This window comes from Physeter macrocephalus, chromosome 10 (genome assembly GCF_002837175.3).
Source record: "Physeter macrocephalus isolate SW-GA chromosome 10, ASM283717v5, whole genome shotgun sequence".
NCBI lineage: Eukaryota > Metazoa > Chordata > Mammalia > Artiodactyla > Physeteridae > Physeter > Physeter macrocephalus.
The window spans coordinates 85,964,016-85,978,250 of record NC_041223.1 but is presented as its reverse complement, the minus strand read 5'-3'; the positions used below and the strand labels follow the sequence as shown (position 1 = coordinate 85,978,250).

General features: G+C 36.0%; 1 protein-coding gene across 6 annotated transcripts in view; it reads right to left on the bottom strand.

The window, feature by feature from the left end:
- The window catches only part of MYO6 (myosin VI), a 154,935-nt gene that overhangs the window by 55,922 nt on the left and 84,778 nt on the right, over nt 1-14,235 (bottom strand). For 5 of the 6 annotated variants that reach the window (XR_003681558.2, XR_003681560.2, XR_003681561.2 and 2 more), the window contains exons 10-14: nt 12,325-12,405; nt 9,288-9,468; nt 4,186-4,330; nt 2,886-3,043; nt 1,447-1,538 (exon numbers count right to left, since the gene is read on the bottom strand). Coding sequence is in view for 2 of the 6 variants with exons in the window: in XM_028494713.2 (XP_028350514.1) it covers nt 1,447-1,538; nt 2,886-3,043; nt 4,186-4,330; nt 9,288-9,468; nt 12,325-12,405 (657 nt within the window). In the remaining 4 variants the exon portion in view is untranslated. The remainder of the gene's footprint in view (nt 1-1,446; nt 1,539-2,885; nt 3,044-4,185; nt 4,331-9,287; nt 9,469-12,324; nt 12,406-14,235) is intronic. The other variant, XM_028494712.2, reaches the window with a different exon arrangement.

Genomic DNA, 14,235 nt, shown 5'->3' with positions numbered 1-14,235 from the left:
CGAACCCGCGTCCCCTGCATCGGCGGGCGGACTCTCAACCACTGCGCCACCAGGGAAGCCCAGAGGGAGGGATTTTATCACAGATGGGTGAGCAATGCAATGAGCTTAGGGCGATGTATATTTCAACCTTTTTTTCCCCTGAATGTTTAAATATTTCCTCCCACGAGACGTACTATTTAGAAAAGGTTTCTGTCATTCTAGAAGGCACTGTCTACTTGAACTCAATCTGAATTTGAAATTCACACATTTACTTTAAAGAATTATTATAAAAATAAACATGAATCAAGGCACTGTCTCCTCTTCATGTAGTTTCTACATAAAGCTTGCTGGGCTGGTGTGGAAGGGAAGAATTAAGGCTGATTAAGTGAGAAGCATACATGCAAAACTTCACACAGTAATGAAAGGACTAAGGCTGCCAGATGAAACTTTTCAGAGAAACTATCTTAACTGATAGGTACTTGTTTTAACCTGTTTTATTTATGCCAGCATTGGTATAATATGTAAGGTATTATAAGATAAGGTATAAAAGTTGGAATGTACTAGGAAACCCATAAAGACAAAACACAATAAAAATGGGGGAAAAATGAATGGGATGGGGACAGGAAAGAAACTATTTCACATTTCAAGTCCAGAGACAGTGGGAACTCAGAACACAGCAGTACTAATACGAAGGGAACAGTGCTGTGAGCCAGCAACCGCGAAGGAGGGTTCAGACCTGCAGAGGTCACTGAACTTCTGCAGTTTCTTCATCTCACAAACCCACTGATCCAAAGCTACTCTTCCTCACTGTGCACTCTGAGGTGTTACAAAGGAACTTTCCTAGACTCGAGACTGTGAGTGTAGGCCACCAGTCATCTACTACAAGCAGGGGCAGGAAGTGCTTACTGGACCGGAGATGGTGTCCAGCCAAAAGCACCCCACTGACAGGCCACTGGCAGTGCACAGGGTATCCTGGCAGGGAAAAAGCTGCCCGGACGTGGGCCAGGCCAGCGGCCCCTGGGAATCTCCTGGCCTGGTGGCTTTCCTGCCATACGGAGAGAGGGCGAGCAGGTAGCAGAGTGGACAGAAGCAGAGACGCAGAGGAACAGGGGGAGATGCCCAGGTCAGGGCTGAGAGCAGGCTATCGTTTGGCTGTGGTAGGAGCAGAGACAACAGAATCAGGAGAAGAAACAAGCAGAATTTCAAGTCTGGTAAAAGCCACTAGTGGGAAGCAAGAGACACTCACTTCTGAGGAGGTGCCTATTACGAGTTTTTACTGGGTCCCTAAGCCTCAGCTGTACCATTAACACTTCCGATGTGCCACTGGGGCCCACACTGGGCATCTCTGATTCCCTGGGCCACCTTACATCACACCCCATCCATCGGGGCTAACTGCAGTATGTCTCTGTACCTTGAAATTCAAAATAGTTTAATGCGGTTCTTAAATCTAAATTGTATGGCAATTACCTCCTTCAGAATCCTTTCATTAAAAAATTGTTGAAGTTTTTCATTGCAATAGTTGATGCAAAATTGTTCAAAACTGTTACGTTCAAAGTACTCTGAAAACAAAACCAGAATCAAGAGTCGTCATCAGATCAACTTCACGTTAATAAATTTAACTAAGGATAAACTTTTATTGTATCAATGTTTAATTTAACATTAGGTTAAAAAATATACATATAAGTGTTCCATGGTCTCCAAATGCTCTTATTTCAACACTTAAATTTTGATATGCATTAAAATTAAGTATTAAAATACCTTCGCTTGACAAAAAGGTGTTTGTCAGATAAGATAAATGTCATATAGTAAAAGATGTAAAATATAAGTCACTTGTAAAGATTTTTAAAGCACAGGTGTTAATGCAATCTAAATCAAAGAAGAAAAATGACTTAAAATGTAAGTACTTTATATTTTTTTATATAATCTGTAAAATTATAGTTAGAAAAAATATTATGGATACTAATGCATTTCTAAAATTAAGGGATTGTATTACATTATTTCTAAGATCCCTGTAGCTCTAAAATATTATGACTCTGTGTATGTGTTATGCTAAAACGGTGCAGACCAGGAAACAAATGTCTGAAGATTACGAAATCTTAAGTCAGTGACAAGTGTTTCTCTACCTTTGATCAAAAGGTAATGCTTTACTGTAAATTTTAAAATATGTATTACATCGAAAACAAAACTCTGCCTCTCCCAAATGTAAACACTATCTTCCCTTGACAAAGGCAAACAAATTACGAAGGACACCGCTTCTGCACAGAGGGAACGCCCACAATGATAAAGCCCAATGTAAAAAACGGTCGGACTTACTTTGCGATTTTTACAACACAGTAATTCCAAACAAAGCAGCATTCAGATATCAGTGACTCATTTCATTTCTGGTTATACACCTCCACAGTTGTTCTCAAGTATTTATCTTGATAGCTTACTCATTTGGTGGAAATTAATTGGAAATAGCTATCTGTTGACAACTAACACTAATGATGAATTTTTACACATAGTAATGAGTTTGGCCTTTGTGCTAGGACACCTGTACCCAGGTCCATTGGCTGGAGCCAATGGTTTTCATGACTTAATTCTCTTTATCAGCAGCACTCAAGACTTCACCTTTATCAACTGTACTCATTTAAGAGTACACAGACATCTCTACCTATAGTAGTTTCAATCAACATGTTTTAATTTAAGCATTAGTGTGACCAAAATCCATGAGTCTTTCCTTTTTTTTTTTGAAGCATTAGCTTCCTACTTAAATCGTATTATGAAATGAAATGGTGGTATGAACATATAACTGGAAATACATCAAGTGAAAGGTATTACAAGGGAAAAAAAGTTTTTAAAATTTTATTTTAAATATGTGTGAAAATATCAAACAGATACAGACTCACAAACAAAACTATACTTACCAAATCCAGCAATATCTAGGACTCCAATAAAATAGGATGATGTTTCAAAAGGAAAACACTGATTTACTCTGTTGACCACGTGATCGAAAAGATGGCTATAGACAGTCTTTGCCAAGGCATCCCGGGCGTTGTTTGCTTGCTCCACTTTCAGGGGTACCCTGTAAAAGAAGACCGTACCAACAGAAATTCTTATAGTAATATGTTGTGGAAATAATGCCATATTCCCAAGAACTAAGTACATATTCACTGTGAAGAACAAAATAAATAGTTACAAAATGTCATTCGTGAATAGAGACAGATAAACGGGGCTAAGTAGAATACGACAAGAGAGTTATCTACAAGATAATTAGATTAAAAATCGATCACTGAGTAAAAGAACATTAGGCTCAAAAAATCTTTTTAGCCTTAATTTATACCTCATTGTACATGCTGAATATATAAACAAATTATTCAGAGGAATAATCTTCCATGTGACTTTCTTAAACGCAAAAGAAATTGTGTTTGATTCAAGACCACTTTAAAGGTCAGAAACTCGGTTAACACTGTTTAGGAAAAAAATGTTTACATCTTAAAATCCAAACTGTCCAACTCTACTCTTTCATATAAATAGCTACATGGTATAACAGTGTTAGACGCTGCAGATACAGGTACACAGTCCGATGAAGAGAGGCTGCCACAGGAAAGAATTTCCAAACACTGTGCTAAATGCTGTCATAAAGCGTGAGGCCCTGTGGGAATACCAGAAAAAATTATCAAAATTTGGAAGTAACCTTGGTCAGACCAATACTTGAATCCCTTCTAAACAGTGATTTTTCCAACTTATATTTCTTGTAATAGAACCCTTTCCTAAAGGGACTCTTATGTGGACATGCCATACTTAAGACACAAAAAAGAACTGCTTTGGAACACAGGGGAAATGGAGGGCATGATTGCTGAGGACCACCCACCTGTGCTTTTACCAGCCTTCCCTTGGGTTCCAGAAATCTCTCCAAGGAACCACGCAACTGTAGGGCACTACTATACATCCTCCTCGCTGAGATTTTCTTCATAATAATGATTTGGAGTTGGCTTAGCAAAGAATCAGGGTAAGCATACTTTGCTAATATTTCCCAAAGTAAGAGTTACCGAATTTTCTGAGTGGCTAAAAGACCTTTTTAACCTTATTCTTTTTAATTTGTTGAAAAATTTTTGAGATATGTCACTAGAACTCACTGTCTGCCTTATTCAGCAAGCGATAGAGGACCTGGCTTTTCTCCCCACAAGGCAGGATTTTTACAGAGCAATGGGTTAGGGAACTTACTTTATCACCGTTCCTTTGGTGCCCCCTGCTGTTGTTAGCATGACTCTTGTAGTTAAACTTACACGAAGATCATCTTGATCCAAACCCAGTAATTCAGCACAATACTCCAATGACTGAGTAGATTTATTCTTCAGATTACAGCCACCTAATGAACACATATTTCAATCTGAAATTAATAAACATTATGTAAACCAGATTTTCAAGATGCATTTCTTAGATGTACACTTCACTTACATAAAACTATGGACTAGACAAGGCTTAGTTGTGACTTTTAATTTCACCTCGCTTGTTCCCCACCCTTGTCAGACACTCACACTGCCAAGGTCAGTGGGAGGCCCTCACTCAGGGCAGCCCATGATACAATCCTTTCAGCCCATCAATTTTAGCCTGTCACAGTTTCATTGTTTATGCGCCTGCAAGCAAAATATACTAATGATAGATTATAATCCTTGTTAATATATTAAAATAAATCTCTGGAATAACAAGAGTGCCTTATCACTAAAATCATACGACTGCAGAAAACATCAAGGAGTAATTTCAGTGGCAGATGTTGTGAGGCACTGTAGTAGGTCCGTGTGGGTGTGGACGTTTGTCTATGTGTGTGGGGGTGTGTGTGTGCACATGCATGTGCTCGTGAGGCTCGGGGACAAAGGAAAAGGAAGAGGGTGAGGCGGCCATGGCTATTTCCTGTACATCATATCTATAGATTTCTATTTATGGTTTCAAAAAGTTTTTTCTAGAAAGACAGAATACGACAGTGCTTAGACTCGGGGCTGTGATGGCTCTACAACTTACTAGTTGTGTGACCGTGAACGAGTTACTTATTCTTTCTGTACTCAGTTTCCTCACCCATATGATGAGGATAATAACTGTACTAGCCTAATAAGGTTGTTATGAAGATTAATAAGGTTATATACGTGAAGTGCCTGGAATAGTGTCTGGTACATAATAAGCACTATATGAAGGTACCGATAATTATTACCTTATTACTACTAATATTAAAAATAATAAACATTTTATGAACATTTTTATGGTTTAGTGCTTATAAATGATTCATTTTAAGACTAATTTCAAAATTACAAAGAATGTATGAAATCGTAATGAGAATTTTATCATGACAAATTAATAAACTATTTAACAGACTGCCCTCAGGAGAAATAAACCATGAGATCGTATATGAATAAGGGGTTGTCAAGACAATTCATTGGGGAAAAGAACAGCTTTTCAAACAAATGGCACTGGGCAACTGGACATCCACATGTAAAAGAATGAAGTTGGACCCCTACTTCACACCATACACAGAAATTAGCTCAAAATCAATCAAAGACCTAAAGGTAAGAGTAACACTATTAAACTCTTAGAAGAATACAGACATAAATCCTTGTGATCTTGGACCAGGTAATGGCTTCCTAGATATGGCACCATAAGCAACAAAAGAAAAAACAGACCAACTGGATTTCATCAAAATGAAAAACTTTTGTGCTTCAAAGAACATTATCCAAAAATGAAAAACATTATCCAAAAATGAAAAACACAACCCGCAGAATGAGAGAAAATATTTGCAAATTATACATCGGATAAGGAACTTGTATTTAGAACATATTAAAAAACTCTTACCACTCAATAATAAAAAGGCAATCCAATTAATAAGTGAGTAAAGAACATAAGTAGTCATTTCTCAAAAAAAGACATACAAATGGCCAATACAGTTGAAAATACGCTCAACATCATGAGCCATCAGGAAAATGCAAATAAAAACCACAATGAGGTAGCACTTCGCAGGCACTAGGGTGGTAAGAATGTAAAACCCTTCAGTTACTTTGAAAGTCAATTCCTCATAAGGTTAAATATAGAATTACCATACGACTCAGCAAGTCTACTCCTAGGCATACAGGCAAGAGAAATGAAAACATACGTCCACACAAAAACTTGCACACAAATGTTTATAGCAGCATAATTCATAATAGCCAAAGGTGGAAGCAGCCTAAAAGTTCACCAAATAACAAATGGATAAATAAAATGTGGTATATCCATACAATGGAATATTACTCAACAATAAAAAGAAATGATGTACCGACACATGTTAAAACACGGATGAACCTTGAAAACATTATGCTAACTGAAAGAGGCCAGTCACAAAGAGCACATATTGTATGATTCCATTTATATGAAATGCCCATGATAGGCAAATTGACAGAGACAGAGTAGAACAGTGGTTGCCTAAAGGCTAGGGATTTGGGAGGAAATGGGGCGGTGGAGTAAGGGTATGGGGTTTGTATCTAGGGTGATGAAAATATTCTAAAACTGAATATAGTGATTGTTGCACAACTCAATATGAATTATATTTCACTAAAGCTGAAAAAAAGAATAAGGGCAGAGGAATACTTAGAAGATATATTAAACCTTTAACTCTATGAAAGTAAGATTACTACTAATTTCAAGTTTATACACACACACATTATCGAAAATTATATAACTCAAAAAGTTGACCAACAATAATTAATTCATTTAAATACTTCTTTTTTTTTTTTTTTTTTTACTATTCTGCAAAGTTTCTTACACACTTCCAGGAATTATGTAAGGCTAGCACAGAAAAAATGTATTTTAAAAGTTTCAAAGGGGTGAAATAACACAAGGCTTTTCACATCACTCCCCTTCCAAAAAAGAACTTCTCTGAACACTTTTTACATTCGTTGCTATAATAATGTATGTTTTTGTTATGTGGAATTTTAAAAACATAGGAAGTCCCCAGAGGTATTCTTTGCATTTCCATCATGAAAAAACTTTTAATTGCAGTGGGAGCTGTGTAAACATTTCCTGAAGAATAAATTTTCTGATAAAATAATGACGAATACCCAGAGCTTTTTCAAATTGCAAGGTCATGCCAAAATTGAGCTCTCTAGGGCAGGAAAAATCAATCCTGATTAGAAAGAAACCATGTGAACCTACAGGAAGGGTCACAGGAAGGATGAAGATTAATATAATAAAATCTTCGCTATTAAAATAAAAATAGCCTAGTTTATTGATTCTCTGGATTCACTGCCTCATTCCAATCTGCTCTGCTTTCTGCTCATTTTCCCTTCAACAGAAGGAAGTTTGAGAAGAAAAATAAAAGATAATGTGAATATCTGCTATGTGCCTTTTGACCATTTAAGTGCTATTCAACTAACTAGATCATGCCAAATTTATGATCCTCTGTGTACACGTGCATGTTTACCACACGGTAATAACGAGGTGTGTGAAAATGCCACCTATCACTTCTAACAACATGTCCAAACTGTGCATTAATTTTTCTAAACTTTTTTTGTATATTACTTAGAACTCCTACAGGCTCCCTTGGTATAACGATGCTACAGCGCAAACGAAAATGTAACATTCATTACATTTTCAAATCCCTCAAAAAAAACTAATAACAATTTTAATGCATACTAAGAACATACCTGATTTTGCTTGGTTTTTCTTTTTGTTTCTTTTATTTTAATCTGGGAGTAATCTGCATTTTTATTTTACTTATTCATTAAAAAACACTTGGAGTGATTATTACATGCCAGACATAAGTATTCACATCATTCTACAAATATTTAACTCATTTATTCCTCTTTATAACATGAGGTAAGGCCTGTTATTTATTATTCCTAGTTTACAGGTGAGGAAACCGAGACACAGAGAGGTTAAGTTCCTGGCCCAAGGTCACACAGGCAGGTAACACACGGTGAAAAGCCTAGCCCGAGACCACGTGCTCTTACACACCACACTCTGTCACACCTGATGTTGACGTCACAGCACCGCGGACACTCAGTCTGAAAGCCACTCAGACTGTCGATTTCCATCTGCTCAGAAGGTTCAGTGACAGGGGGCAATGAGGGGCAGTTATCACACGTACTGGAGTTAGTCAGACATGGGTAGAACCGGCTTTCACAACTACAACTTCACTAATGACCATATTACTTAAACTTCTGCACAGGTCCTACTTCTGTAAAATGGAGATAATATCCTCTACCTCATTATCTTTATTAAGTTCAGATTATGATTATGATGTTTATGATGAAACACAGTATATGAAGGGTCTTGCACGTAGCAGACACATCTTTTTTTAATGTTCTTTTTCCTTCCTCTTGTGCCCTTTTCCTTATATGCAAACTACTGCTAGGAAAAAACACTTCTCATGGATTATTTCTTCATTATTTTACGAATGAAAAATCCAAGGCTTAGAGAGCTTCTGGGATCTGACACTAAAGCCCATGTTATTGACTACTATATTAAATGGTGCTTTCGATTTTTTTAAAACTCTTTTAAACAATGTATTTATGCAGGAGTAAACAATCTTTTTCTCTGAAGAGTGAGGTTTTAGGCTTTGCTGGCCATCCAGTCTCTGTCACAACCCCAACTCTGCCACTACGAAAGCTGGCATAGGCAAGACATAAATAAATGTGTGTGGCTGTGTCCTAACAATACTTTATTTCCAAAAACAGGCAGCTAGTCAGATTTGACCATGAGCCATAGCCTGCCAACTCCCGCATTCATGGATCAAACTTAAGATCATATAAAAAGCCTTACTATTTACGTAGAGACTGAAACAATACAGTTGAAAAGTTACTGTAGTGCAGGCATTTAAATGATCTGTTCAATCTGCATCAAGTTTAACCTGTTTTCATTTCCCAGTAACAATGTATATGGGCTTTCATGCATTCAATTATCCTAATTAATCGTTCCAAGTTTAGATCAATGAACCAGAAAAATGTCAAAATACCTTAAAAGATGGTAGAGAGAATTATTATGTTCACTTATTGGAAAAGATTAATATCAGTTGAAAAATTTAACCAAATATGACCCTGGTAGTTAGGATTATTTATCCTTCACAGAATGAGTTTATTCCTCATCAGTATCACTGATTTATTCAAAGAGCTCATAATAACTAATAATGCAGCATCCTGCAGTTGCAAGATTCATCACATAATACAGCATATTCTAGAAGTGTAGGGTATTAACAAACCTGCACACAGAGTAAATTTTCATATGACAATTAAATGACAGAACTTATAATTTTACTCCTTTTTAAAATAAAGCAAAACAAAAAGACCACAAGAAAACAAAGAAAAAACCTGAAGTGCTGCCGGCTTCCTCAAAATCAATATTTCCAAGGTGCAGGACACCAGCTACTACCCGGAACAGATCAAGCTTTTCTTCATCATCCAAACCAATCTTTTTCATGGCTGTGCACATTCTAATAAAATCTCCATGGTCATCTAACAAAGGATCTTTCAAGGAACCTGCCTTAAGATACTACAAAACAAGAAGACATCAATTAATTGTGGTTTACATTATTTAAGTATACTAACACAACTACACAATGTCTATTCACTATATAACATGCAAAAGTAAAATGTGTCAATCATAAAACTTTAGTGTTCCAACACATTCAAAAACTGAATGACTGGGCAAGTGTACCCAGGATTTATGTATTATTTCTTTCAATGACATGTGAATCTACAACTATCTCAATAAAAATTTCAGTCAAAAATGGAATGAGATGTTTTCCAATTTAATTACAATTTTAACTCTAAAACTAGGATATTATATAAAAATATAAATTGAGTGAAAACGAAGGGAATATCAGTGGTTGAAATGAATCAACATGAAACCATAGGTCAAAAAGAACTGAGGTTTTAAGGGATTCCCTGGTGGCGCAGTGGTTGGGAGTCCGCCTGCTGATGCAGGGGACACGGGTTCGTGCCCCGGTCCGGGAGGATCCCACATGCCGCGGAGCGGCTAGCGCCCGTGAGCCATGGCCGCTGAGCCTGCGCGTCCGGAGCCTGTGCCCCGCAACGGGAGAGGCCACGGCAGTGAGAGGTCAAGAGCTGAGGTTTTAAAAAACTGTAATAAAAATTTAAATCTGACACTTAGCATTACACTCCTTCAGGTTAACTGCCATCAACTGCGCCAATATTCAACAGCAGTAACCAGTGGACAGGCTAACAACAGTGTTCATAGCCTGGGAATTAATTTTTAAACTTTTCTGTATTAGTATATATGAGGTAAAGTGTATTAGTAAGCATTATGCTTATGCTAAGAATTTATGCAATGACTGAAAACATTTCCGAAAAAATGAAGAGAAAATCTGCTTTCTCTCCTAAAAGAACGTGCATCTAAAGTATTCATTTACTAGAACCTATAACAAACTCAGAAAAAGGAAGAAGAAAAGTCAGCCCTGTAGAAACTAGAAGGAGGAAATAAAAAATTACTGGACACAGAAAGATTGGACTAGCAATTTTCCAGAACTTGAGAATGAATAAGTAAAATTAAACATTAGGTAACAGCATCAGAATTAACTGGTCATTAAAGACGCCCCTAGGAGATGTTTTTTTTTTCCTCCAGGTTGCCAATTGCTTCCCAGCTAAATTTGTAATTGCCTTTCCACACAAGTCTTTAAAATGTCTAATTATGCATGTGTAAAATTTCTGGAAAATGTCTAGACAAAGAAATTTAATTTTATTCTTAAAGAAAACAATCACATGCAGCCAAATTTAAAACAAAGCACATATCGTGCAGAATTTTTAGTCTTGCAATTGAACGGTTACTTCATTTAAAAACTGTTTCTAATCAAATGTCAATGAATATATTGCTATCACGGCAGACTAAAAATACTGCATTCTCCTAAAAATAACACACAGCTTAAAGACATGCCAATGGAACTAGGCAAAGGATTCTAAATAGTCAAAATGATCACCTCATCCTCCTGATAAAGAAGACAATAAAAAGGAATTTAAACATATTAAATCCATTATTCACTTATATATTTTTATATATAAACCCAGTAATATGAATACGATTCCGAACAAACTATGTTGACTCTAGAATCAGCAAGTGTACATTTTCTTCCTAAGACAGCACAAAGACTGCTACTCTTTGGAGAGTAAAATCCAGTTTTCTTTCCTCTCCACTCAGTTTTTTCCATGGTAAAAGATCAAATTTATATACGTATATATTTTTTCCTTTGGGATAGCTGCAGTATCCCACCAGGAAATGTCCCCATTATCTTAGTGGAAATAATACAATTTCTATATTTCAAGGAGGCCTTATAAAAATATAGGTTATCATAACAAAGGAAGATACCATAATAAATATTAATGTCACTTCTTAAAGTTCCAACCATGGATGTAATATAAAGTTTACAGACATCTGTGTCTAAAATGATAAACAAAATGTCAACTTAAGCAAAAATTAACTGCAGACTCATCTGCTTAGAATTCAAATTAATGGGAATTTTTAGTTGCTTTCTGTTCTTTTCTATGAATATATTAAAGATATAATTCACCTCACCATTTTGAAAGTAGTCAAAAACATCTAACTCACAAATGCAGGGGCATTAAAAACTGAGTATAATAAAATCTTGTTCACTTAAATATAAATCTTTTAATAAAATAAAGACAATATGAACTAGTCCCTATAATTAATCCTGACTTAGTATTTCATAATTTAAGCTCCCTGAGTAGATACAGCTTAATCCCACTTATTACTTAAACATTGCATATTAAAATTTATAAAAGTTGCAATAGATTAAGGACTTAATGTTTTTAAAATAATAATGGTATAATTATATCTACTTACTCTTAGAAATACAATGATTTAGTAAGACCTATACATAAAACTTTTCATAATATATTACAGAAACATGATGTTTTAAAGAGAAATATTAAATAATACATAAGCATTAGTTCACAAGAATGCTCATTCTACTTATTGTCTACATCAAAGCTTACTTCAGCCTTGACACAGACAATAAATTATAAAGGACATATTTTATACTTAATCACAAGTGGGTAATATGAGAGTAAGTTTCAAAAATGTCAGCAAAGAATGATTCTTAGGCAATCTGATGCCCTCATGCCGGGAAAATAACAAGAGGAGAGCAGTGCACTGAGGTCCCACCAAGAAGACCCAGAACCTGTGGCTTCTGCAGATACCAAAAGAGGTGTAAAATACTTCTCGGTGAGAGGTGTGGATGAGTATTTAGGTTTTTTAAGCATAAGCATAAAAGTAAGAGATCTTACCTGGTTTCCAAAATAAAAAATAGAATACATCTTTCAGCACAATTTTTTTGTATTAAAGATTATAATTTTTTTTAAAAGGCTACTTTACCTCAGGACTTCGTCGGTTCTGTAAAATGTGTTTGTCAGTTTCTCTGTTAGCAAAGTATCTAGTGCAGCCTCGGTTTAAATACTATGACAAAGAAATTTAAAATATAATTAATAAATATGATCCACACGAAAATAATACAAAGGAAAAAACAACTTATCAAATAGTGCTAACTGTAAAGAATTTCTAAACATAACCTGAGTATCATTTAATCTCTCAATTAAAATCAATACTTCTATATATCATAAACATTTCATTCCTACTAATCACAGCAGGGATGGTGAAAATCCTAACCTGAAAATAGATTAAATTACATGATTAACATAAAAACCAATACCACAAAGCTTTCCTATTTTTCAAAAGTAGCAATTTTTTAAAAATATATATCTCCAGTTAATTTATTCAGTTTTAACATCTTTATTGGAGTATAATTGCTTTACAGTGTGTGTCAGTATCTGCTGTATAACAAAGTGAATCAGCTGTATGCATACGTGTATCCCCATATCCTATCCCTCTTGTGTCTCCCTGCCACCCTCCCTATCTCACCCCTCTAAGTGGTCACAAAGCACCGAGCTGATCTCCCTGTGCTATGCAGCTGCTTCCCACTAGCTATCTATTTTACATTTGGTAGTGTATATATGTCCATGCCACTCCCTCACTTCGTCCCAGTTTATCCTTCCCCCTCCCCGTGTCCTCAAGTCCGTTCTCTATGTCTGCGTCTTTATTCCTGTCCTGCCCTCAGGTTCATCAGAACCATTTTTTTTTTTAGATTCCATATATATGTGTTAGCATACAGTATTTGTTTTTCTCCTTCTGACTTACTTCACTCTGTATGACTGACTATAGGTCCATCCACCTCACTACAAATAACTCAATTTCATTTCTTTTTATGGCTGAGTAATATTCCAGTGTATATATGTGCCACATCTTTATCCATTGATCTGTCAATGGACACTTAGGTTGCTTCCATGTACTGGCTCTAGTAAACACTGCTGCAATGAACACTGTGGTACATGACTCTTTTTGAATTACGGTTTTATCAGGGTATATGCCCAGTAGTCAGATTGCTGGGTCATATGGCAGTTCTATTTGTAGTTTTTTAAGGAACCTCCATACTGTTCTCCATAGTGGCTGTATCAATTTACATTCCCACCAACAGTGCAAAAGGGTTCCCTTTTCTCCACACCCTCTCCAGCATTTATTGTTTGTAGATTTTTTGATGATGGCCATTCTGACTGGTGTGAGGTGATACCTCATGGTAGTTTTGATTTGCATTTCCCTAATTATTAGTGACGTTGATCATCCTTTCATGTGTTTGTTGGCAATCTGCAGTATCTTCTTTGGAGAAATGTCTATTTGGGTCTTCTGCCCATTTTTGGATTGGGTTGTTTTTTTGATATTGAGCTGCATGAGCTGCTTGTATATTTTGGAGATCAACCCTTTGTCAGTTGCTTCGTTTGCAAATATTTTCTCCCATTCTGAGGGTTGTCTTTTCTTCTTTTTTATGGTTTCCTTTGCTGTGCAAAAGCTTTTAGGTTTCATTAGGTCCCATTTGTTTATTTTTGTTTTTACTTCCATTTCTCTAGGAGGTGGGTCAAAAATGATCTTGCTGTGATTTAGGTCATAGAGCATTCTGCCTATGTTTTCCTCTAAGAGTTTGATAGTGTCTGGCCTTACATTTAGGTCTTTAATCCATTTGGAGTTTATTTTTGTGTATGGTGTTAGGAAGTGTTCTAATTTCATTCTTTTACATGTAGCTGTCCAGTTTTTCCAGCACCACTTATTGAAGAGGCTGTCTTTTCTCCAATGTGCATGGGTTTATCTCTGGGCTTTCAATCCTGTTCCACTGATCTATATTTCTGTTTTTGTGCCAGTACCCTACTGTCTTCATTACTGTAGCTTTGTAGTATAGTC